This window comes from Thamnophis sirtalis, unplaced genomic scaffold, assembly GCF_051295495.1.
Source record: "Thamnophis sirtalis isolate CommonGarterSnake01/CBP01778 unplaced genomic scaffold, rThaSir2_p1.2 scaffold_8, whole genome shotgun sequence".
NCBI classification, from domain to species: Eukaryota; Metazoa; Chordata; class Lepidosauria; order Squamata; family Natricidae; genus Thamnophis; species Thamnophis sirtalis.
In genome coordinates this window covers 63,957,260-63,984,630 of record NW_028261388.1, presented here as the reverse complement: position 1 = coordinate 63,984,630, position 27,371 = coordinate 63,957,260, and the positions used below count along the sequence as shown (strand labels likewise).

The window sequence follows — 27,371 nt, the reverse complement described above, 5'->3', positions numbered from 1 at the left end:
ATATCCAAAAACCATGATCTCATTTCAAATAGTGTTATCTTTTCTGTCATTAATTAAAGGCAGTTTTCAAAATTATATATAAAGCAAGCTGATATAATAAAAGTAAGAACTGTAATCAAGCAAAAGATGACATGAAGCTGTCAAAACATGAATACAGTTCAGTAGCTGAAAAGATGTTAGACTTGTTGAAAGATCGTGCTGAAGATCTCAGTGCATTTCCTTGTAGTAATTTGCAAATGACTACATCTTAAAACTATAAAAAAGGGAAGAAGCAAAATAAAATAGAAACTATGATAATATTTGTTATTTCAGAATTTTCAATATACAGCATTCTTGCTCAAGCTTCAAACATGATTACTGTATTTTAGCTTAAGCATTTTAAATCCTCTGGAAGATTTGTTTGTTTGTTTTCCTTTATCTGGACTCCCCCTCCCCCCCCCCCAACTTAGAAGCACTTCGATTCTATAGCCTCACCTTTCTATAACAATCCCTTTCAGGCAAGGGCTCCCTGAGGTAAGATACAAGCACAAAGGCATAACAAAAGCATAAATGCAATTCACAAATCTATTTTTCAGAGGCAACAGTATCATCAGCGTTTCAAAGCTGAAAAACAAATCCTCTGCCATCATCAACAGAGAAGATTCATTTAAACGTATGCTTTGTCACAGTCAATTTCTAATGACATAAATATCAATGCCAAACCCTTGATCATCCTACCTTCCATGCCAGCTGCTATTCTCGTCACTCCATCATGCCAATAATTTGGCTGCGGTAACAAATCTAGATAGTGCAAAACAGCGTCTTTCCTTTGCATTTGTCATCTTCCTAAAAGCATCCTATTGCTGTTGGCTGCTGGGAACTAGAAAGTCTATTTGAATTCCAACAGCTCTCCTTTTGCATGATTCAAGTTAGGTTAGGTGGGCATGCCTAACATGATTCTCTCCATCATTTATTATGTAGCTATTATGCTAGTGTGGTAACCACTCTGACATTCTCTGATACGTCAGTCTGGCAAACCTATACCTTAGTGCAAACACACAAGGAGACACAGCAGCATCTTGCATTTAATGAGCCTTCTCTCTGCTTCGGAGAGCAGTTTCTCTGCAAATCTCTTCCAAATCCTGGCATGTAGATTCTCTCTAACATTAAGGCTCTTAAGGTTATTTATATTAACATTATTAAAGCTCTCAGCTTCTTTTAAATATGATTGTTTCGGTAAAGATAGGGACACTTCATTTCTGGGGTATTTCATTTTTCATCCTCCTTACATTGCCTTCTATTTTCTTACTTTATGGCTAAAATACTTATCAGCTTTCCTAAAATACACCATTTTTTTTGGTAAAATTTTGCTAAGAAAAGACTTCTAAAAATCCAGTATTATGAGCACATTGTTGATGAATTCAGTCATGCTTCATTAGCAATATGAAATCCAAACAAAATTTACATTATGTCCATCATAATAAACAGCTTTCTAAGAGATGAAAGCATTCTATTTAAGTCTAATAGATGTTATATATCTACAAGTGACTGCCTCTTATTTACATTCATAACTTCATAAATATTTCATGCATTTATTGTAACACTCATTTCCAGTTATTTATTGTAAACTACACTTTACAATGATCACAGCAACATGGCACACTTTTCTATAGCCAACTAATCAGCCAATTTATATTTTCATCAGAGTAATAATCAAATAAGAATGGCATTGAAATTGCTATGTCCATTAGACTTTAATAGTCAAGCAGAGAAAATAGTCACATTGGATACCAAGACTATATTATTTTTTCAATGTTGTGTGGCTTGTATTTTAAAGAATGTAAAATTGTAAAGTGAAACATAAAATGGATAAAATGTAACAGATCACCTTCTAAATAAGAAGCATGATTTGATTTGCTTACATTAATATATTAAGCCACAACGGCTAAGCAGTCACAGCTCCGAGTACTCCTACCACCACTGGGACCACTTTGGTTTTTACTTTGCAATCAGTTACTGGAATAAACCATGCCTGGATGATTTATCTGTCTCTGGTCCAAAACAAACTACTGTAGATATTATATTATTGGGCAAGATTCAAATTGTTTTAGTAAATGAGCACACGTGTTGGTCCTTGTTTGTTCAACAAATTTAAATTAGTAAATTATCATTTTCCCCCAAACACTCTGTATATACAAAATCCAGTATAGATCAGTAACAAGCAAACAAATATGTTTGCTTAAGGTTTTAATCACAATAAATACTTTTACTAAAAATCTCTAGTCACTCTAGGTAGGAATATTGATATAATGCATTACAAAATTATGGAGAGAGGATAATCTAGCCTACCCTTTTATCTTTTTGTAAAAGATTATGGGAAAGCTGTAGTTGAGCAAATTGATTACACCCTGTGGAGATAAAATGCATTCATTGGCCCATCTGTCATGAATAGTGGCATATTGAAGACAGGAGTAGATAGATGATAGATAGATAGGTGATAGATAGATAGATAGATAGATAGATAGATAGATAGATAGATAGATAGATAGATAGATAGATAGATAGATAGATAGATATTGTGTTTCCCCCAAATACGACAAGTACTGATACTAAGGCCAATTGGGCTTTTCTAGCACATGGGTTAAATTAAGCCCACCCCCAAAATAAGCCCCCCAACTACTTAAATACATGAGATGAGAGATGGCAGGCTTCTTGGAAGTTCACCAAATCTGAAAGGTAGGGGTAATCAGGATGGGTAGGGGACGTGGGTGAGGAGAAAGGAGAGGGTTGTGATTTTTTTTTGCACATGTTTAAATGTGTCATGTTTTGCACCCGGGTCTCCTTCAGTCCCATGTTGGATGGTTGCATCAACTTGGGGGTGGAGTTTGGGTGGGTGGAGCCCCTTGGTTGCCCTCCACTACCTCCAGGTGGGAGAATTGGGGGAGGAAGCTTGACCCCAAAGGTTGGCATGGCTCCGGAGAAGCGATGTGTTCTGCCAAGCCCATCACGTGTTGTCTGGTGGTCATGCAGAAGACATCTGGCGAAGGAAACCCAATGGACTTGCCACCCCCACCCCCCTCTATCTCTCTCGCCCTCTCCATGTGGCCCCTAAACATCTCAGGACACTGTCTGGGCAAAGCTCATGCCAAGCGGGTGGGGTGCTTCCTTTTTGTAGACGGGCTGCCTTTCTATCTTTTTGTTAAGCATGTCTGAATGGCCGAACAGGCATGCTCAGTGGTGGCCACCAAAGTTGCTCACCCTTTCCTTTCCTCATGGTGCATTATGGAAAGCACTGCTCCCAAGAGGGAGAGAGGGAGGAAAGGGAGGAGGAGGAGGAGGAATCTGCATGAGTGGGGAACCTTGGAGGTTTCCTCTTTTTCTTCAGCAGTCTCCCCACCCCACCCCAAGCATTCTTCCTGGCTCATCTCTGCACTGTCCAGCTGGCATGGCTCTGCTTTTTGCAAAGGAAAGAAAAGGAGGAGCAGAGGAGGGGAAAACGTCCCAGAGCAAGAAATGTGCCTTGCAGGATATTGAATATTCCATTAAGCTGCACCTCCCCTCCCCACTTTCCCTTCCTTTCCTCTCCTGCCCCCCCCCTCTCTCTTTTTTTGATGAGCCCCACCATCACAGCCAGCCAGCCAGCCTTGCTCACTGGGTGGCACTATTTTTTTGGAAACTGAAGCAGAGCCTCATGGTCCAGCCTAGCCCCTCCCCACAGCCACAGCCATATTTTGGGGATCAAAAGAAAATAAGACCCTGTCTTATTTTCAGGGAAACACAGGTGGGTGGGTGGGTGGGTGGGTGGGTGGAAGGAAGGAAGGAAGGAAGGAAGGAAGGGTAAATAATGTAATACAATCATTCATGATATAGAATGGAATTCATGAATATATCCATGGAAGTAAAATTTTAGTTTTAAGGTAAGGGAAGAGTCAAAATGTGCACTAAGTATGAACTGCTTTACATAGATTATTGTCGCTGCATTTGAAAATAAAATTCATAAACTGGTGATAGTTTCATTTTACAATCACATGAAGGGTGATAATGAAGGAAACAGCATGAGTACTATGGACAATTATGCAATATCCTGAGTGAAAGGCAAGTTATTGTGCATTTCTTGATTTAATAATTTAATAATTTAATATAAATTATTAAATATGGTATGCATATATAGCATAAAGTTTTATTGGTTATGTGGTATAATGGATGTAAAGCACATGTGACAATAAATGAAATGCCTAGTGAATGATTACAGTGTGAACAAAGTAAAACAAGGATTTGTGATGTTCCATTTGTTGTTTAGTATGCATTCATGTAGTATAAATACCTAAAGATAGATGGTGAAAAACATGAACTGAATAAAATTTGAGTAATTATAGAAAAATAGTATGTTAAGACAATTTGGTCATATAGTGAGAATGCATGAGGGTGTAACTGCAGAAAATATAAAATAAGAATGAAAGAAGGAGTACTAAGAATGAAGGAGAAAATGTAATTTTAGGGATAGAAAAATATGAACATTTAGTATGTTTATAAACAAGATTTAGTCAGATTTTCTTCAATTCCTTTCATTTACTATGTCTTACACTTTTTCTGCAGTTTGTAATGTAAAGATAGCTCATTTTTAAAAATAGTGCATGTATTAATGTTTTTAAAGTGTAGCAACAAAGTCCAGTACCATTTGCAAGAAGAAATTTATCAAATTCCTGCAGATCCATTTTTGAAGATAAGCAATTCAGAATATGAACTGTTTTTTGTTTGTTTGTTTAGTCCTCAAATTATGAATGTAATGGAGCCTGCCCATTCCATTCATAACCCAATTATTCGTGGGAGTGAATCCGGTACCTTGAACAGGATCATTGTCTCCTTTCACCCACACATTCGCTAATCAAATATGAGGCTTGTTAAGTGCACATGAGGTATTTCAGGGTGGGGAAGGCAATGGGGGAGCCTAGTCATGGAACAGGCCACCTGCCTAAGACCACCAAGGCCTCCCCAACCCACTGAAATACCTCATGCTCCCCACAATTAATTTCCCCCTACCCAAATGGGTCATTTATCTTGTGAAGATCTAGCAGTCCTCTCTCTATCCTCTCAGACACATGCACCACTCTGCAGTTCTGTTCGGGCCTCCGCAGACCTCGCCTAGTACATTACTTGCCAAAATGGAGCTTCTGAGGGATGAATCTGCCCCTCCAATGCTCTGTTTGGGCCTCTAGAGGCCTCGCCTGGCATGTTGCCGGCCAAAATGGAGCTTCCAAGAGGCAGATCCACCCCTTGAAAGCTCCATTTCATCCAGCAATGTGCCAGGCGAGGCCTCTGGAGAGCCAAATGGAATTACAGAGGGGCGCATGTGGCTAAGAGGCTAAAAGTAACTCAAATTGTAAAAGAACACTGTTATTTTTAAATCATCCAGTAAACCTTACAAATATGAGTGGTATTTAAATATAAGTGTCTTATGTCCTAGTCCCATGGTAGCAAACCTATGGCACCTGTGCCACAAGTGGCATGCAGAAACCTCTGTGTGGGCATGTGTGCCATCACCCCAGCACAGACAAAATGCTGCCGGACATGCACTGAAACAAGCGATAGGCAGAACAGGGCTCTGATTGGTGGATGCAGTTTCATTTTGCGCCTCCCATTTAAGTTGACAGACAGCAGGGGCTTGTTTGCGAATGACCCCACTCCTTTCCTTCTATTTCAAAAAACCTCCCCAGCCTTTTGTTTTTTCCACTCTTGATGCCCTCTGATAGTTGTCATTTGCTTGCCTTCTTTCAAAAATTACACAGATACACAAGCAAATAACCTGTGTGTTGCTGAAACCTAATTGCAAGGAATGGCATGTGTGTGTATGTAAGACTAGACTAGAGGTCTTGCACACCACTCTCTATCTCTGCAGAAATAATGGAGTCCTCACTGTCCACCTCCTCACCCAGTGCTTGGTCCCCTTGGTGTGTTCTTTTCCTGTGCCAGGATTGTCTCGGATCATATGCAGAGTGCCCTCATGTGCAGAGTGCCTTTCAAATCAACCCCTGAAAATTTTCAGCCCTCACCAGAACAATAGAAAGGAGAGAAGGAGAGGAGAACTCTTTAGCTTCACCACTCTTTGGTCCAGCTCCCTCCCACCCTTCTGTGTCGCGGCAACCCTTCACAATCATCCTGCTTCCCTGCCACATTCCCATAAGGCCTGCTCCCCCGTCTCCTTTCAGGAGCCCATGTCATCTCCCTTCTAAGGCTAGCCAGGCTCTGCTGTCTCCTCTTACGCTCCCCTCACTCCCCACACCAGTGATAGCAGCAGGTAAAGGGAGATGGGCTGCCCTGGGATTTTTGCAGGGTGTCCAGAAAAGACCTGGCCTGGGGAGGGCGGCAATGTGAACTCCGCAGATGCTGAGACCTTCCCTTGCCAGAAGGACTTGACTGACCCAGTGCAGGGACAAGGATGGTGGAACCATCATGGGGGTGGTGTGTGTGTGTGCATGTGAGAGAAAGTGAGAGATTGTGGGAGTGTGTGAGTGTGAGAGAGGAAGACTCAGCTTGCTTCCCTTCTCCTAAGTCTGCAGTCCCTCTCAAAAGTTCAGTTTGTCCTCCAATTGCCTGAGTAGTTCCTTCTAAGAAGAATTCACTGGCTTTGTTGGGGTTTGAGAGGGGGGAGAGAGAGAGGGAGGACAAGAGAGAGAAACAGAGAGAGAGGGAGGGAAAAAGAAAGAGAAAGAGGGAGAGGGGGAGGGAAAAAGAGGGATGGAAAGAGAGAGGGAGGGAAAGAGAGAAATGCTATTACAAAAGTTTTCCTTTTTTATTGTTGCTAAATGTAATATTTGTAAAGCAGAAAAAATGAAGGAGCATAAAAGTGCATTTATCACATTTTTCTTAGAACAATTAGCTGAACTCCACCTTGTTTCTCATTATTTTAGGTAGTAAAACTTCATTATTCAGGTTAAATTGCCATGTTGGCACTTTGCAATAAATAAGTGGGTTTTGGGTTGCAGTTTGGGCACTCGGTCTCTAAAAGGTTCGCCATCACTGTCCCAGTCAGACTCTGTAATTCATTAACTGATGAACTGCATCTGATAGCTAATCATTCCAGTGGTTCACATGTATGAGAGAAGTGCCCCAATATCAATGTGGATGCTATTGTACTTGCAGTAGTTCCACATGTACATTCTCTGAACTGGAAAGAATCAAGATCTAAGAATGCATTGGGATCTTTTAGTGTCATGCTTTGCATTAATATCATCCTGATTCAGAGCACAAAATATGCCGGACTCCTACTGCTTGGCAGCCTTCCATTTAAGTACAGAGTAGAGCCATGTCCATTTATAAGAAATTATTTACTGGAAAATTAAGATAATATGTGACTGAGACAGAGAATTGAAATTCTGATTACTTTGTGCTGACATTTCTGCAGTGGACAATGTAAAAAAAGGTTCCACAAATCTACAGTGCCATTTAGAACCAGTTCCAGCTCCCTCCCCCCGCCCGTCCGCTCATCATCAAGATGAAGAGCGAGAGGAGGAATTCTAGGAATTGAAGTCCACAAGTCTTGGTTTCAAAGGTTTTATTTCTTTTAAAACACAAATATTTCATCATTCGTCAATCATTAAAACATCGAAGTACAATTTTTTTGTATGCCCCTCCCTCCCTCCACCCCCCTACCCCCTCCTCCTTCCCCCCCGACTTCCCAGAACCCATACACGGTATGGATTTTTAACAAACACAGTCTGAAATCTATTGAGAAAAAAGAAATAAAGAAATTAATGACATTCTACATTAACCTTAGCTTCTTCTTGCTGAACTAACTTTAAACAATTTAAATCATTTCTGATCTTAAGCATAGGCTAACTGGAGTTTCTTGGTCCCGTATTTATTTTGTATATAGTCAATCTATTTTTTCCAGTCTCGTTTATATCTCTCATTTGAGTGATCTTTAAGATATGCCGATATTTTAGCCATCTCGGCTAAGTTTGTGACTTTCAATGTCCATTCTTGAATTGTAGGCAAGTCTTCCTTCTTCCAGTATTGCGCCACCAACAGTCTTGCTGCCGTTATTAGGTGCGGAATCAAGTTAGTCTCTACCACTGTAAAGTCAGTACATATACCTAGTAAAAATAACTGAGGAATAAACTTTATCCTTCTTTTAAAGATATTTTGCATAATCCACCATATTTTTATCCAGAATGCCTTAACCTTTTGGCAGGTCCACCATATATGATAATATGTAGCATCGAGAGAACCACACCTCCAACATTTAGGCTGTACATTTGGATACATAGAAGCCAACTTTTTAGGATCTAAATGCCATCTATAGAACATCTTGTAAAATTTTTCTCTCAGATTTTGAGCTTGTGTAAATTTCACATTTCTTACCCAGATTCTTTCCCATGTATCCAACATTATTGGTTCTTCAATATTTTGAGCCCATTTTATCATACAATCTTTAACTAATTCTGTTTCCGAATCCATCTGTATTAATACATTATATATCCTCTTTATATGCATTAAGCTTTGATCTCTTATTTGTTTAAACAAATTATCCTCAACTTGGATAAAACCAATTTTTTGATCTATTTTCCACCTAGCCTGTAATTGCCCATACTGGAACCATGTTTGAACTACCTTCTCCTCTTTTAATACCTCTAAAGATTTTAATTGTAATACCCCCCTTTCCGAGGTAAGAAGCTGTCTGTAAGTAATTCTGTCCTGTTTTTGTGCTATATTCATATTTTCAACTGCGTGTCTAAGAATTGCCCACATGGGTATCTTGTCATTTAATTTATATTGGTATTTTTTCCAGACCCGCAGTAAAGCATTTCTTAAAATATGACTTTTAAAATTCTTATCCAATTTTTTGTTGAATAACAGGTAAGCATGCCAGCCAAATACCAGATCGTGTCCCTCAATATTCAATATTCTATCATTAGTTAAATGAGTCCAATCACTAATTACAGATAATGCCACTGCATCATAATATAGTTTTAAATTAGGTAGTTTCAAACCTCCTCTCTCACGTATATCTTGCATTATTTTCATCTTTACCCTCAGCTTCTTTCCTGCCCATACAAATTTGTTGATACCCTTCTGCCATTCTAAAAGATTCGCATCTTTTTTAAGTATAGGTAACATTTGGAAAAGAAATAAAAAATTTGGTAAGATGTTCATTTTCACTACCGCTATCCTACCCAACAAAGATAAGTGCAATTTCTCCCATTTTTTCATCTCTGTCTGTATACTATGCCAAAGTGGTTCATAATTATGCTTATATAATTTCCCATTTGAAGCTAAGATGTTAACTCCAAGATATTTGACTTTTTTAACTACCTCACATCCTAGCATCACTCCTAGTTCTTCCTTTTGTTTAGTATTCATATTTATAGCTAATATTTTTGTTTTTCCTAAATTTATTTTAAAACCAGACACTTGACCATATTGATTAATCGTATTCATTAAGACCATACTGGATTCCTGCGGTTGTTCCAATATTATGACCAAATCATCCGCAAAAGCGCGGACTCTATATTCTTGCTGCCTAATCTTGATCCCTTTTAAACCATCCAAGCCCCGTATTTTATTCAACAATACTTCCAAAGTTATAATAAACAATAATGGGGACAAAGGACAGCCCTGTCTTGTACCTTTTCCAATTTGAAAAGAGTCTGTTAAACTTCCATTGACTATGATTTGTGCTGTTTGCCGTTGGTATATTGCTTTAATTGACTGTAAAAAATTATCTCCTATCTGCATTTTTTTGCAATATCTTCAACAGAAATTGCCAGTTAACTCGATCAAAGGCCTTCTCAGCATCCAAAAATATAAACGCAGCAGGGATCTGGTTGTTCTTTCCCAAATATTCTAATGCATTAATAATTAATCTGACATTACTTTTAATCTGTCTCCCCTGTATAAAACCTGTTTGGTCCGTGTGTATCAATTGTTGAATAACCAACATTAACCTATTTGCTAATATTTTAGTAAAAATTTTATAATCTACATTCAGTAATGAAATAGGTCTATAATTTTTGGGTTTGGTAGTATCTTGATCTTCTTTGGGTATCAAAGATATAAAGGCTGTCTTCCAAGATGGAGGCACTTTACCTTCCATTTGAATCATATTAAATAATTCTCTAAGAGGTTCTACCATTTCTAACTGTAAGTTTTTATAGTAAACCGCTGTCAAACCATCTGTACCTGGTGCTTTCCCTAACTTTAATTGCTTAATTACCTGCAAGATTTCCCCCGAGGTTATTGGTTGATTCAATTTTTGCCTGTGCTCTTCTCTAACTGAAGGTATTTTCTCTTTATCTAAATATTTGTCTATATCTAAACCATTAATTTTATCCCCTTTATACAGTTCTGTAAAAAATTCCCGAAATGCCTTTTGAATCTCTTCCTGTTGAAAGACCTCCTTCCCTCTGTAAATCAGTTTAGATATATTTCGAGTTTTCCTTTTTTTCCTAATCTGATAAGCTAACCATCTGCCAGGTTTGTTTGCATTACAAAAAGTATTGTGTTTTGCATATAATAAATTAGTGGCTACCTGGTCAGAGATCAACATGTCAAATTGAGATTTTAATATGTTAATAGCTTCCTTAACCTTTGTATCGCCTGGGTTCATTGTTAACTCCAACTCTTTTCTCTTAATTTCCTCTTCCAGTTCTGTTCGTTTTAACCCTTGTTTATTTCTGTGTTTTATTTATATTCATCAGCACTCCTCTCATATATGCTTTGCTTGCATCCCATACGAATTCCATAGATGTACCCTTATTCATATTCAAAACAAAATATTCAGATAGCAATTTTTTACAATCATTAATATACTTTTCATATCTAAATAAGTTTTCATTCACTCTCCAAGACCTTCTTGCCTAGCCGCAATCTTTGTCTTGACCCTAGAAAGCAAATCATTAGTGGTTAGTATAAAATCAATCCTTGAAAGGGATTGATGCCTGTCAGAGAAGAAAGTGAAATCATATTCCTCTGCGTTTCTTTCTTGCCAAATATCTCTCAATTCAAAGTCATCCATGATGTCAAAGAAAGGTTTGGGTAACTTTGCTCGCATCTTAGTATTTAGGCGGGAAGTCTTCTTATCTCTCTTAGTGTCTATCACTCCATTCCAATCACCCAATAGTATACAGGAACTATAGTCCCACTGTACTAATTTAGCATGAAGATTTCTATAGAATCTATCTTGCTGTTGATTGGGGGCATAAATTACCAAAAGTAATGTCTTTTTCCCTTCTAGGATTAGGTCTAAAGCAATATATCTTCCGAAGGGATCTGCTTCTATTAATTCAGCTTTCATATCTTTTCTTAAGTATACAACTATACCATTCTTCTTTTCCATAGCGGAAGCTACAAAATGTTGACCAAGGTTTGAGTTAATCAAATATTTTTGATCAGTTGACTTGATATGAGTTTCTTGCAAACAAATTACATCATTCTTAAACTGTTTGAGATAGTGAAATATTTTCTTTCTCTTCTGTGGAGAATTCAGTCCATTGACATTCCATGTTAAAATCTTAGTTGTCATCTTTGGTTGGCTGAAGCATTTTTAGAGCTTCCTGCATGGCCTGTTTAATCTTAGGCCTAGCTCCTCCCACTGCTTCCAGACTTGTTATTGTAGTTCCTTGATCGATGGCCAGTGATTGTTGATATTGTTGCTTTTTAGCTTGTTTCTGCATTCGTCTAGTAATCATGTGGCTAGGTCTTTGTTCCATAACACCTTGCGCTTCTAGAAGAGAGAGATGCTCCATCTTATCTGGTGGTTGTGTAGTTTGCTGTCTATCCTGTCCTTCTTGTGGTCTTTCTCCAGGTCCAGATGGTGCAGGGTATCCAGCCTTCAATATATTATAATAAAAATCTCGGGCTTTCCATACAGAGTTGAGGCAATATCTTTGCCTATCAAATGTAAATATAATGCCAAATGGTGCATCCCATCTATACTGTATCTGACGATTTCTGAGTTCTTCGACCAAAAAAGCGTAGTCTCTCCTGGCTCTTAACATTTGAGGTGGTATCTCTTTCAAAACAATCAGGTCTTGACTGCCAATTTGAAGCTTAGTGTTATAAGATGCTTGTAGTACCATATTTCTAAGCTCTCTTGTAGTGAAGTATATAACGATGTCTCGAGGAAGCTGCTTCTGCTTTGCCAGCCAAGAGTTAACGCGATAAGCTTTGTCGATTTGCCAGTCAAGGTTGGTCCCTGGTCTTCCCATCAAAAGCTTCTGATAGGATCTGTTTCAGGTTGTCCTGTTTCTCCTCACGTAGCCCCCTTACTCTTAATGCGAACTCCATTTGTCGATACTGTATCATAATAATTTCTTTTTCAGCATTTTCAACTTTTTGTTCCACCACCTCTGTTTTCAATGTCAAGTTGGTATTGGCGTCATTAAGATCCTCTAGACTATCTTCAATTCCAGAAACATGTTCTGTCAATACAGTTACAAGTCTCAGCATTTCTTCTTTAATTTTAACAACCCTGGCATCGATTTTCTCATACAACTCCTGTTTAAGTCCTTTTATTTCACTTTTGATTTCTTCTTTCATTTCTTTTATTTCCTCTTTTCTCTCCTGCTTTATCACCTCTCTATGATCTCTAAGCTTATATTCCATTTTAATTGTCTGTGCATTAAGAGCCACGCTTAGTTCGCTCAGGAAAAATTCTTTCGTTAACACATCCCCAGCAGGGGGCGTAGGAAGAGGAGGCTGCAGCCTTGTGCCAGGCACTGGGGATGTGCCCCTGGGAATAGAGGGTGACGACTTCAAATTAATATTTAGTTTTGAAGCCATTTCAAAATTTATCTTTCTGCAATTAATAAAACTCTGCTGCCTGACTATGCAGCTTTAAGCAGCTTTAAGTAAAGAAGCTGAATTTCTCCCTTTACTTTGAAATTTGAGGCTTGGCAAAACTTTCAGTGAGTAAACATTGTAACAAGACAGTTCAGCAGATTCATCACCATTTAACTTCCAGATAAGCAAGATTAATGAGGGAGTGAAAGTCTTGTAAAAATGAAACTAATTAAAAAGCTTCTGCTGGCCGATTGTAAAACAAGATAACATCAGTTATCTTGATCCATTCCAGTCTGCCTTCAGGCCTGGCTACAGCACAGAAACCGCTTTGGTCGCATTGACCGATGATCTCTGGAGAGCCAGGGATGAAGGCCATGCCTCCATTCTGGTACTCCTTGACCTCTCTGCGGCTTTCAATACCATCGACCATGGTATCCTTCTGCGACGACTGCGGGAGGTGGGGGTGGGAGGCACTGTTTTATGGTGGTTCTCCTCTTACCTCTCGGACAGGTCGCAGTCGGTGTTAGTCGGAGGGCAGAGATCGACCCCTAGGCCCCTAACATATGGGGTGCCGCAGGGTTCGGTCCTGTCCCCCCTACTTTTTAATATCTACATGAAACTGCTGGGCGAGATCATTCAATGGCACGGGATAAAATACCACCAGTATGCGGACGATACACAGTTGTATCTGTCCGCCCCGTGCCAACTCAATGAAGCGATGGACGTGATGAGCCAGGGCCTTGAGGCTGTTAGAGACTGGATGTGGGTTAACAAGCTTGTACTCAATCCAGATAAGACCGAGTGGCTGTTGTGCTTCCCTCCCACTAATTGGCCAAGTGTTCCATCTCTCAGGCTGGGGGGTCAAATACTACGCCCCTCAGATAGGGTCCGCAACTTGGGAGTCCTCCTGGACCCACAGCTGAATTTTGAACACCATCTGTCAGCTGTGACCAGGGGGGCATTTGCCCAGGTTTGCCTGGTGCACCAGTTGCGTCCCTACCTGAACCGGGAGGCTCTCACAACAGTCACTCATGCCCTTGTGACCTCTAGGCTGGAGTACTGCAATGTGCTCTACATGGGGCTGCCCTTGAAGAGTATTCAGCGACTTCAGCTGGTCCAGAATGCAGCCGCATGAGCGATCATGGGTGCACCTCGTTTCACCCACGTAACACTTATCCTCCGCGAGCTGCACTGGCTGCCTGTTGATCTCCGGGTGCGCTTCAAGGTGCTAGTTGTCACCTACAAAGCCCTTCATGGTATTGGATCTGGGTACTTGAGAGACCGCCTACTGCCAATTACCTCCACTAGGCCAATAAGATCCCATAGATTAGGCCTCCTCCGAATTCCATCAGCCGGTCAATGTCGACTGGCAACTACCCGGAGGAGAGCCTTCTCGATGGCTGCTCCGACCCTCTGGAACGAACTCCCCGTGGAGATTCGTACCCTCACCACCCTCCAGACCTTCCACGTAGCCCTTAAAACCTGGCTGTCCCGACAGGCCTGGGGCTAAAGACTTCAACCCCACCCGAATAGTATGACTGTTGCACTTTTTAACGATGTATTGTCTTCATGTATGTAACTTGTTTTGTCCTTCCCTCCCCTCAGGGAAAAGGGCGGCATACAAATAAAGTAAATCCAATCCAATCCAAGTGATAAGCATGCTCCTTTGAGATTTTGAGTTCTTGTGACAATTAACCATTTTAAAAGCCTCTAAGTAAATAGATTTTCAGAGGAGAAAAAGAAAAGAAGCTAAAATCTTGATAAACAATTATTGTCCACGCAAACGGATCCAGCTCGTGATAAGATTAAATCAATCAAAACTTTGAACTGAGTGGGGGAGACCTACTTTGTTCCGCACAAGGCAGTTTGAAGTTCCCAGCACAGAGGTCGTTCTGCTTTGGGCTAGCCCCCCTCTCTCTGCAAGCACAAAAGCTGCAAAAATCAAAGAGCATTTGCCAGCAAAACTATTTCTTCTTTCCTTCTTGCCTGAAGGGTAAGAAAACCTGTTAAGACGTCAGATGGAAGATCCTCTAAACAGGTACGTAGCCAGGAATTCGGAGGCAGCTGGTTTTTTGCTGCCACCACCAGCAGGCTCCACCCAGGAAGCTCCTGAAGTCCACAAGTCTTAAAGCTGTCAAGTTTGAACACCCCTGGGGGTTTTTTTCTAAAGGGTTAGGGGAGCAAGGGTCTTGTAACTAGACAGCTTTAAGACTTGCGTGCTTTAAATGCCAGAGTTTCTGAGCCAACATTTTGGTTGCTAAGCAAGAGCGTTGTTAAGTGAGTTTCACCACATTTTACAAGTTAGCCACGCCCACTCAGTCACATGACTGCCAAGCCACTCCCACCTGGTCACATGGCTGGCAAGCCAATCCCACCAGTCACATGGCTGGCAAGCCACTCCCACAAAGCAGGCCACACCTACAGAAGAGGTTCTAAAAATTTTGAAACCCACCACTGACTTCTTGGTAAGCTAGAAAAATGTGGGATAGACAACATCACCACCAGATGGATTTAATGGTACTTCATCTTCATGGATGGAAGCAAGCAGTGGGCTACCACAAGGTTCAGTTTTGGGCCCAGTACTCTTCAATATCTTCATAAATGACTTAGATGAGGGAATAGAAGTGGATCTCATCAAATTTGCAAATGATACTAAACTTGAAGGAATAGCCAACTCCATAGAAGACAAGCTTGGGATCCAAAAAGATCTTGATGGACTTGACCAATGGGAGAAAAGCAAGATTTAGACAAGAAAAACTAAAGGTACAAGTACAGATTATGTGAAACCTGGCTCCAAAACAGTAACTGTGAAAGGGACTTTGTCCTGCCCTCTGGTGCTTTGTGGCAGCGAAAAATAACTAATACAATATTTCGTTATATAAATAGAGGCATAGAATCAAAATTACATACGACTTTATAGTAATAGTACCACTTTATAAAGCCTTAGTAAGGCCATACCTGGAATACTACATCCAGGTTTGGTCATCACATTACAAAAAAGATGTTAAGACTTGGGAAAAAGTGCAAAGAAGAGCAACTAAGATGATTAAAGGCCTGGAGATAAAAACATATGAAGAATGGTTGCAGGATTTGTGTTTGGTTAGTCTAGAGAAAAGAAGGAGTAGGTGGGACATGATAGCAGTATTCCAGTAGTTGAAGGGCTGCCACAAAGCACCAGAGGGCAGGACAAGAAACAATGGATGGAAACTTAATCAAGGAGAGAAGCAACCTGGAATTAAGGAAAAACTTCTTAACAGTGAGAACAATTAATCAATGAAACAGCTTGCCGTCAGAAGTTGAGGGTGTGAAATGTGTTTGCAAGCCGATGGGGGCCTTCAAACAAGGGATTTCACTGCCCCAAAATCTCATCATCTTGCGCAGCTGAGGAGGGTGCCTGGAGTGTGTGTGAAAATGGGAAGCTGATGCGGACAATGGGCAGGCCTCTCTCTTGCCTCTGTGCCTGGATTCCAGCCTAAAACCTAAAGGGCAATTTGGCTGCTCCCTGAAAGTGCCCAGCACCATTTGACACACACACACCCGGCACTCTCCCCAGCTGTGCTCAAGCACTGATGCTCTTCTGCTCCCCCCGACTTTGGCACTCATCCTGAATCACCCCTCCCAGCCTTATGTGGTCCATCACAGGTACCCCACAATGTGAGCAACATCGAGTTGGCCACACCCATCCAGTCACATGACCACCCAGCCATGCCCATCTGGCCCTTTGAGGGTGACCATAATGCTGATCTCAGGCCCTCAGTGAAATTGTATTTGACATCCCTGTTTTAGAAGGTTGTTGAGGCACTTGGAAGATAATCTATTTGTTTATCTGCCAGGCATATAAATTCTTCCATTCCCCAATATCATGTCAGAGCTGAAGAAGCTTCTTGGAGGAGAAGCAAAACATCTTCAAAGAAAAAACAAGAAAGTTCAGTTGCTCCTGAAAAAGCACCTTTGCCTTTTATTATGCTTTGATCTCCATCGTGTTCTTGTATTTGATGCTGTAACTGAAGACATATTCATGCATAAATCAGTTGCAAGGATAACAGAGAGTAGGCTTGTCATTTAATATAATCGACAGCCAGAGGTGGGATTCAGCCGGTTCGGACCGGTTCAGGCTAACTGGTTGTTCTGATTTTGCACAGGTAAATTGCATCACTTGCTGGCCCTGCCCATTCCTGTCCCTCCCACCCCTTCTCGCCCAGTCACTCCTTATCCCGCCACGCCATTGCTAGCCTGACTTTGCCTGCAATAATATTGCTGCCTGACTTCACTGCTTGACTTCCGCCATGGCCCTGATCTCCTCCAGCTGAGCCTGTAAGAAAGCCCTGGTCAAGACAACTCCCGGCTGACCTAGTCAACTGGCCTTGCCTGGCTAGCTCTGCCAGCTGCCACTAGCTTCACTGCCACAGCGTCTCCATCACATGTGGCGCACAGCCTAGCTACCAATTTTCCCCCCTCCACATCTCTGGCTGTGCCTGGTTAGCTCTGCTGGCTACTGCTAGCTTTAGCACTTACTTCACCACCATGTCTCCATCACATGTGGTACACAGCCTGTCTGTCCCCCCACGTCACTGGTCTTACCTGGCTAGCTCCACTAGCTGCTGCTAGCTTCACTGCCGCCATCATGTCTCCATCACACATGATGCATGGCCTAGCTACCAATCTTCTGCCTCATGTGCTTGGTCTTGCCTGACTAGCTCCACCACCATCATGTCTCCATTGCACATGGGGCATGGCCTAGCTACCAATCTTCCTCTCCCCACATTCCCAGCCTTGCCTGGCTAGCTCTGCCACCGCCACATCTTCATTGCACATGGCACGGACCTAGCTGCCAATTTCCCACCCCACATTCCTGGCCTTGCCTGGCTACTGCCACCTCTGCTGATAGCTTCACTGCTGCCACATTCCATCACATGGGGTGTGCGGCTTAGCTACCACTCTCCCCCCCATCCCTGGCCTTGCCTGGCTAGCACCACCACTGCTGCAAGCCCCAGCCAGACTCGATAGGGCCAGCCTACCTTCTGCTACCACTGGGGAAAGCAAGCCCTGATCGAGTTGGCCCAGGGCTAGCAGATGGTGCTGCAAGTCCTAGCCAGTTGACTCCACCAGGCTGGCCTATCTGCCACCACTGCTGCTGCTGGGAAAAGCAAGCCCCAGTTGAGCTAGGCAGTCAGGCAAGACCCATCCTCGGCCTTGCCTGCTTGCCTTCCCTACTTCCTTCCCCACAGCCTTCCCAGCAGTCCCCATGGAAGGGAAAAAAATCGTATTTCTTAAAAATTGCCTCCAGATTACCTGCTGCCTTGCTTTGCGTGGCCCAGCCCAAATGCCATTGGTCTTATCTGCCTGTGTACCTTCCTAAATCTGCCTTCCTCCCACATGACCTGCCTGCCGTGGGCAAGTTGCTCTTTTTTTTAATAAGCATTTTTTAAAAATAAATTTTAAATAAATTAAATTAATTAAAAATGCACTATTTACATGGTGTACAGTTGGATGGGTACAGTTAATTTCGTGTAATGAACTTTTGGCTTTCAGCTTTCGACAAGGGGGTGGGGGCTTTGATCAGGAAGTTATTTGTCTTATTTTAACAAATCCGCTGGTGACTGACCTGGCTTGCTACCCATGAAACTGCAATCTGTTCAGAAAAAAATACCAAATATTTTGTATGTGTTTCTTCCCCCCTCCCCCTGATGGCAATAAAGTTTCTGACGTCATTCTTTCAGTTAATAAAAACCTTTAAAAAAGGAATTTCATTCTTGGCCATGACAAGGCCAAGTTCCGCGAACTGCAGTCTACTCCTTCAGGGCTGCCAAAGTTAATCAAACAATAATCCAATGGGATCATACGTTGTGAACTACCTGCAATTAGTGGAAAATGCTCCATCACTGGAGTGTTTCAAGAAGAGATTGGACAGCCATTTGTCTGAAATTATATAGGGTGATATAATTGAGCAGGAGGTTGGATTAGAAGACCTGAGGAATAAGCTCAGCAGTAGACCCAGAGTTGGAAGGGACCGTGGAGGTCTTAATCCAACCGTCTGCTCAGGCAGGAAACACTGTACCATTTCAGACAATTTATATTTGTACATTACAAATTGTCCACAGCAATGGATGAAAACAGACTGTACAATGTTGGGTGAAAACAGATTCCTTGTATTACCTGTAGTCCTCAACTTACAACCACAGTCGAGTCCAAACTACATCATTGTTTTATTTATTTTTGCAGTAGCTTAACAGGATGAAAAAGCAACAGACTTTGACCACATTTTTCAGAGAGAAAACAAGATTGGAAACAAAATTGGAAGATCAAAAAGAATCACAACAACCTCAACCACTCCAACTTGGAGAAAGCAGCATGAGCACTCCTCTTCCCTTGCTCCACCCACCCCCAATCTGCTCTGTCAAGCAGCAAAGAGATAAGGTAGCTGGGTGCAATAGCAGCAATAGCAATAAGCACTGCATGACAGATCTGGGGCGGTTGGGGGGGGGGTGGAGGAATGGAAGAGGACTGATCTCCTCTGCATAAAGACTTTTCTCAGGATGCTAGATCTCCACTTTCTCTCTGGAAAAATCTATTGGTATCATCGGGATCTTGGCCAGTGGAAGAAGCACGGGATGGAAAGTAAACTGCGGAATGCGGGAGCGCCGGGTCAGGCGTCTCTCTGGAGCCTGTCACCTGCCACATTCCGAAGTTTCCTTTCCATCCCGCACTTCTTCCACTAGCCAAGATCAATGCCAATAGCTTTTTCTGGAGAGAAAGTGGAGATCTAGCGTCCTGAGAAAAGCCTTTGTGCAGAGATTGGTCCTCTTCCCTCCCTCCACCACCCCCAACTGCCAAATCTGTCATGCAGCAAAGAGATACGGCAAAGCCCACTTCACCTGCCCCTTCTCGGGCAATTCCAAGTGACAGCGATCGTGGCAACAGTGTTTTGGGTGGCAGCACAGCGATCTCAGGAGCCAAAGCCTTTGAATTAAGCTTGATTGTACCACATTCCAGGTTTTTAACTTCCCAATCTAGTGTCCTGAGAAAAGCCTTCATGCAGAGGAGATCGGTCCCCTTCCCTTCCTCCACCCCCTCCCCCCAACTCTGTCATGCAGTACCATTGCTGCTATTGTGCCCAGCTACCGTATCTCTTTGCTGCATGGCAGATCCGGGCAGATGGGGGGGGGGGGGGAAGCAACGGAAGAGGACCGATCTCCTCTGCATGAAAGCTTTTTTCAGGATGCTAGATTGGGAAGTTAAAAACCTGGAATGGGGTACAATCAAGCTTGATTCGAAGGCTTTGGCTCCTGAGATTGCTGTATTGCCACCCGAAAACGCGATTACCATGATCTCTGCAGCGCCCATTTCACCTGCCCCTTCTTGGGCAGTTCCAGGCAGCAGAGATCACAGTAACAGCATTTTTTGGTGACAGCATGGTGATCTTGGCTGCCTGGAACTGTCTGAGAAGGGGCAGGTGAAGCAGGTGCTGTGTGAAAGGTGTAAGGCAAGGCGGCTCCCTGCTCAGCCTCCCCCTTCTCTAGACGACCCAGTCAGAGGGTGGTCAGCTTCTGCTCCTGGCCCAGGAGACGGATCTGACCAGGAGGAATGCACACCCCATTTTTGCAATCAGGGAGGAAAAAGAGTGTTTCCGGGGTGGTTCCAGGCTGCAGGGATTGTCCACCTGAAATGCTCTTTTTCCTCCCTGATTGGAATAGGATTGCATTTATGTAAAACTGCAGTGAAAATAGTTGATTTCATTGCAAAATACATTAGAAAACAATTATTTACTAAAATTATTGAAAAAATCTGAAAATATGTTTAATTATTGATGAAGCCTAAACAATATCTTGCAAACCAGTTCTTATACTTTACTTAAAGATCGAGGATTCAGTTAACTCACCAACAATTTTCTTTCAGCTAGTTGAATTGGAAAAACAAGATGCAGAGACTATGTTCTTCAGTTATGGAAACTTTAAAAAACATTGGGTTTACTCAGTGGCGAATTAAGGCTCACTGGTGCCCTAAGCACTGACAAATTTTGGTGCCCTCCTACTTTGTACATACTGTACAAATCTTCTGGTTCTTTTATCTTTCTCAACTTTGTGGTGCCCCCCCCCCCCCAACTACATGCTTAGTCTGCTTAATGGTTAATACACCACTAGGCTTACTAAGAACTACCTAAAAAAAATAATAGCAGTTTGCTCTGATGGTGCCAGCATTATGCTTGGGAGAAAATCTGGAGAGAGCATTAGAATAGCAAAAGAGTTTCCAAACATCATAATATGGCACTACTTAAACCATAATCTCCAACTTGTTTTAGATGACTCCATAAAGGAAATAAAGCAAGAAAATAATTTTAAAATATTTATTGATAAGATACATACTGTTTTTCATCAATCCAAAAAGAACCAAATTGAACTTAACAAAATAGCTGAAGAACTTAAAATTGACAAAATAAAGATTGGTAGAGTTTTTGGACCAAGATGGGCTGCCTGTAGTTTAAGGTCAACTCTAGCTGTGTGATGTGCTTATCCAGTGTTACATCACTATTTTCATTCAAATCAAAAATACTTAAGTATGGCTGCCTGTCTTAAAAATATACATTTTATGACTGATTTGGCATTGATGATTGATATTCTAGAAAAAAAATTTCTTCTTTCAAATGGTCTGCAAGCAAGAACTTCAAACATGAAGGCTGAAAAATTAGTGATAAGATCAATTAAAGCATTTGAAATTCTTAGAAAGGAAAAGGGTGCATACGAACAAAAAGTTGATGGATTGATTACTTCAGAAATCTTCAAAGATATAAAATTTGTAGAAAATTATCAATTTGTTAGCTTTCCTCAGGAAAGACTTTTAGAAAGCATCATAACCAATTTAAAGAAAAGACTACTCGATTGTGAACATTTAAAAACAGGTAGTCAATCTGAAGACACTAATAAATTACAAATTCTAATTTTTTTGGAGCCAGATTACTGGAATATTGAAGAAGTAGTTCCATGGAAAGCAGCTGAAAATGAATTAGATGCATTTAGTGACATTTTAAATTACAAAATTAATATAAATGATTATAGAGATTTTATAGAAAATGTTTTGAAAGATTCGGAGAAATATGCAATTCCTGACAGTATCAAAAAAGTGAAAGATATTGTCAGAACAATTGCTGTAAATTCAGCAGAAGCGGAAAGATTTTTTTTTACAAATGAACATCATATGTTCAGAGAGCAGAAGTCACCTAAACGTTTCTAATATAACCAACTTAATGACCATTAATTTAATTGGCCTACCTCTACATGAATGGGACCCAATTCCTATAGTTCAGAAATGGTTGAGAGCAAATCACAGTGCTGATTATGCTTGCATGAAAGTGAAAAAAGGGACAATTGAGGACACCAATAAAACTGTGATTTGGCAATACCTTAGTTTTATCTAAGTTTTATCTAAACTCTTGTAACAATCTAGTTTTGTGTACCTCTTTTATAATAAACTAATAATAAACTATCTTTTGGTATATTATATCTTTTTTATACTTAAAATTGTCATTAGGGCAAAGAAGTGATGTTGGTTGAGTTGGCCATGCACACCCAGTAACATGACCACCTAGCCACGCCCAACTGGTCACACAACCACCTACCCACACCCACCCGGTCACACAACTACCTAGCCATGCCCACTCAATCACATGCCAACCTAGCCACACCCATCCAATCACATGGCCACCTAGTTACACCCACAAAGCTATGCCCCATGGCACACCCACTGAACCGGTTGTTAAAAAATTTGAATCCCACCACTGTTGACAGCCATGCATTTAGCTTCATCTTTAGGAGCATCTTCTGCTTAAGCACTTAGATATTTGTGAAAGAATGTAGACTGACCTTGGAATTGAGAAATAATGAGAGAACTATTAAGAGAGAATGTAAAAATAAAAAAGATTACTCAGTTCTGAAAAAAAGGAAAATGTGTGGAAAAAAAATATCAAAACCCCACTTTGATTTTGTTTGGTATAAAATGGGCCCAACACTCCCCCCCCACGATTTAAGTCTGTGTTATAACACCCTATAATAAAGTGAATTCTCTCATGTCCTTTAGCACTGAAAATGATGTATCCAGGATCAGTAGCATAGATCTGCTGCCATTAATGCAAGAAGACTGTGTTATGCTTCTATCACAGTCACCCAGATGTTATAAGCAGGTCACAAATGTGATACCATCAACTCAGCTCTGTACTGAGTACTGATACTGAGAATAATGCTGTTTTTGTCTGTAAGGACACTAAAATTTTCAGAGTTTGTAGCAGGGGTGAAATAAACTTACCTTCGCTACCAGTTCGCAAATGTAAGCACACGTACTACCTCCGTCCGTGTGGAGGAACTTTTGCACATGCGCAGAGCATCATAAATGGACATGATGACATTCAGGTGGGTGGGCGGAGCCTGCTATCAAGTGCGCCTGCAAAGGTAAATAGAACAGCGAGGGGGGGGGGGAATCTGCTGTGCCACGCAATTTAGATTAGCTAGAAAGCAGGAAATCCTGCATAATCGTGCATCACAATTGATTACTGGAAATACTGGTCCTCCAGAACCGGTAGCATTTTTTACTACCAGTTCGGGCAAACCAGTCCAAACCAGTAGCATTTCACCCTTGGTTTGTAGCCACTGACAGACTTATGCTTCACTGTCCATATAATACATTTTTTCATGCTATATATGGGCTAAAGTTGTAACATATTTCATTTTCATTTCATACCATCTTCACCTTGAGCAAATAATTCCCATAAAAAATAGGCAATGTGACAACTGCCCCATAACTTATATAATCCGTTATTCTATATTTCAACCAACATGAAAAATGCATCAACAAAAGTCACCCAGACTAGATTGATGATGATTAAATTATTTTCTCTTCAAACTGTTCATCACACCTAATTGACAACAAGGAACAGAACCACAGCAATAACAATCAAAAAAGAAAAAGAAAAGAAAAAGAAAATATTGTATTTAAAAACTTCTGTTTAAGTTGGCTCCCAGGAAACTGTGTAAAACAAAACAACTTGTCAGCATTTTGTGTAATATTTCCTTTTTTAGAAGTTGTTAACACCCACATGTCAGATGAAGCATGCATCTGTAGAGGAATTGTGAAACAACATTTCAACAAAGCAGCAAATTGATCTTATATTTTTTAATGTTATACTATATTGTATGTACCCTAAAATTACAAACTGGAAGGTTATTATTTATATCTCTAGTTTATGTATAAAACAGCAAGGTGCATCAGCAATAAAATTCCAATGCTAACTAGAGGCATTTGCTGGCTGTGAAGACTGGATGATGAAAGTCCAATATATTTTGAAAGCACTTATTTTAGGAGTTGTAAGCTAAAGTTGTAGGGAGGTTGGACTTTCAATAAAATGAACAAATGTTTATTAGATCATTACTTGTACTAAAAGTTAGCATATTAGGAAGATTAACACTAAGGATAGATAATCCCCCCCCCCCCCTATACTTTGAATATGCTTCCCCAAGCTCTGGTCACTGTGGTGTAAACAAATATGTCTTGTATTAAAAACAGAATCTCATTTTTTTAGTATGCAGCATACATTCTTGGTCATGATTATGATTAAGTAGAACCTAAATCATAAACTTTCATATGCTCAGAAAAAATGTAGCACATTCTAGAGAAGGAAAAATAAATATTATTTTGAATAAATAATAAAAATGTATTGTTAAATAAGATAAACAATATGTCATAATTTACAGTTAACATGTCAAAAGTCATTAACATGGTTTAATTATATATTGCAATAATGGGAAACATACATTTGAATAGTAGCAAATGGATGAACTGGCTTTCACATACACTTGACAGACCAGTTTATACAAGTAGCAGACTATAATTCACATTAGGAAATTGGGGTGTTTGTTTTTGTCTGTTTCAATTTTTCCCCACAATGAATAAAAAATTACAAATATTCTTACCACATTATGTCTTAAAAGCCAATTTCTCAAAAGATACATAATTCTAGCAAAGCTACACTGTCTCTGGCACTTAAATAAAAAATGAAACCCAAATATGAGTTGTTATATTTTTCAAAGTTCATGCACCGTTCTGTCTATTAAGTCTTAAGCCAGTATTTGCTCATTTTCTTCCACTTTTCCAATGGAAGACTTAAGCATTGCCCTGATTATTGTTTTTGTAAAATTATCAGAAAGGCATATTAAATACATATATTTATATCTTAAGCTATAATGTCAACTTGAGCTTGGAAGATTAGCAAGGTCACATTGCTACATGAATGTAAGACTATCAGATACAATGGAAGTTTTTGAAAAAGTCCTAAAGTCCTTAGTGGCAAATTATTTATCTCTTGCTTCCATATTTCCATAAAATCACTGGAATTTAAGATGACTTTATTTTTTTACTTTTAAAAGTGTATATTTGTGCATAGCATTTTTAAAAAAAATCATATCAATGCCTTTGATCATAAGAATCTATATTATTAATATCATCTAACATCAGGAAACTGTTCCTAACCAATTAAGTATTTTTTTCATACATGCTGTTCCAGTTTATCTTGATCCAATTTAGTCCAATCATTATGTGTTCTGATCTTTCTCTTTCATTTCTTTGAACTGCATGAAATACCAATTACTGTTATTGGTCTGAAGTGGTAAACTAATGCTTTCTGATTTCAATATTAAAAATAAATAAAACAGTGTTGAAACATATCTGGATTGTCACTAGCTAAAACAGAATTCTTAAAATAATCTCTTATTTTCTGACCTTTTCTAGCATCTTCAACACAGATACATTGGGGCTATGTTACAGATACATTCCACTAGAGGGAGCACTAGCAATTAACATACAATAATTTACTGTTCAGAATATTGGGAACATGCTGAAAATCCTATGGATTAGTCAATCTAAATTTAAGAATATAATATAGATGGACCTACAATTTAGCACAAATAGATCACTTTGTTTTCTGGAAAAATTTATAGAAGAATAAGATACACGTAGTTTCAGATTTCACCTACATTACACACACATACACAAACACACATATAATAAAAAGCTATATAATAAGAAACAAAGAAATAAATGAATCCATTGAATAATATTATAATCAATCAATTTATCTAGCTTGATAAATATTACACTTAATTTTCAGTGCCACATTTAAAGACGGCAATTGTGCCAATGAGTTGGAGGGGGCTGAGACAGTGACTGGCCCAAGGTCATCCAACCGGCTTTGTGCCTCAGATGCAACTAGAACTCCCAGTCTCCTGGATTCCAGCTTGGTGTCTTTATGGACTGCACCAAACAGGCTCTGTGTTAGCCTCTCAAGCTCTAATTATGAATCCTACTGCCTTGGAATAGAGGTACTTGCAAAGCAGGATTGTACTGGTTTTAATAATCAGAATTGGTTGAATATTCGTGTCTCATTTCTTTGTATTTTCATGGAGCAATCCTTTGGACAGGTTATTGCTGATGAAGCACAGTGGGAATGAACATCAGGAATGTATTGCAAAACAATCCTATCTCAGTGCAATTCGCGGGTTGGGGGGGCGTGATCACCTTTGGTTCTGGCTGCATGTTAGCACTATGCATACTTTAAAATACAAAACACCTTTCTCAGGACCAATAATTAAAAAAAAACTATTGAAATTTTTTAAGTAATATAAAGCAAGAAGGAGGAGGTGTGCTGGAGGAGTAACACCTCCCTAAAAAACCTTGGTCCAGCTGGCCCATTTGATAGCACCTCATAAGGGCCCCTTTCCAGGGTTACAGGAGAAGACAGTCAATGATTTTGAAGGTGGAAGAGGGCTCTACACCCCAACGGCAGATAAAGCAGTGATACCATCTTCCAGAAGAGAAATTCTGATTACAAACCTCCACTGCTTTGTGGCTACATCCACTACCGAAAAAGGCTTCAGGAGTCAACCTCAAGGCAAAGTCCGGAGCTGGAGTCCCAGAAGCAGTTCGTGACTGTGTACAACCACATTCTGGTAACTCCTGCGACCAGCTGGAACCAATTGTATCAGCTCTGCCATTCCACTGGACTATTTCAGCGACGTGGAGAGGGGGGATCTGCTGCTTGGATAACAGTCTATCCTCCACATCAATCTACCTCATTGGGCAGCTGCTTGGGGGTTGTTGTTTTTTTGGCTTTCAAAGCACGGAGGATGGATGCCCCTCTGGGAGTATGCTCTATGGTAGCATACAACCATAGAGCGTACTCCCAGAGCAGTATCCTACCTCCGTGCTTTGGAAGCCGCAACAGAGGAGGGATGCCCCTCTGGGAGTATGCTCTATGGTTATATGCTCTGCAGCCCACAACCATAGAGCATACTCCCAGAGCAGCATCCGTCCTCCGTGCTTTGGAAGCCAAAAAAAGGGGGGGGAAAGCGGTGGGCAGCAGCAGCAGCGGAGATGCCCTGGCTCTGTAGAGTTAGCCAAGGGCATCGTGAGCCTGTGAGTCATGCGAGCGGGGAGCAGAAAAGCCGCTCATGCAACCCCACTTTCCAGCCATGCAGAGCCCCATTAACTCACCTAGGGGCATTCCGAAGGCGCCGAGCTGCGGGAGGCCTTCTGGGTACTGCTAAATCGGTCAGCAGCGCTTTGCCCGGCTG

General features: G+C 40.7%; 1 protein-coding gene across 5 annotated transcripts in view; it reads right to left on the bottom strand.

Annotated features, from left to right (window-relative positions):
• DMD (dystrophin) overlaps positions 1 to 27,371 on the bottom strand; it is a 1,286,665-nt gene that overhangs the window by 1,232,929 nt on the left and 26,365 nt on the right. For 4 of the 5 annotated variants that reach the window (XM_087721811.1, XM_087721815.1, XM_087721809.1 and 1 more), the window contains exon 1: positions 718 to 814. The exons of the other annotated variant lie outside the window; for it this stretch is intronic. In XM_087721811.1, the coding sequence (XP_087577937.1) occupies positions 718 to 814 (97 nt within the window). Of the gene's footprint in view, positions 1 to 717; positions 815 to 27,371 lie in introns of those variants that run through there. 5 annotated transcript variants of the gene reach the window in all.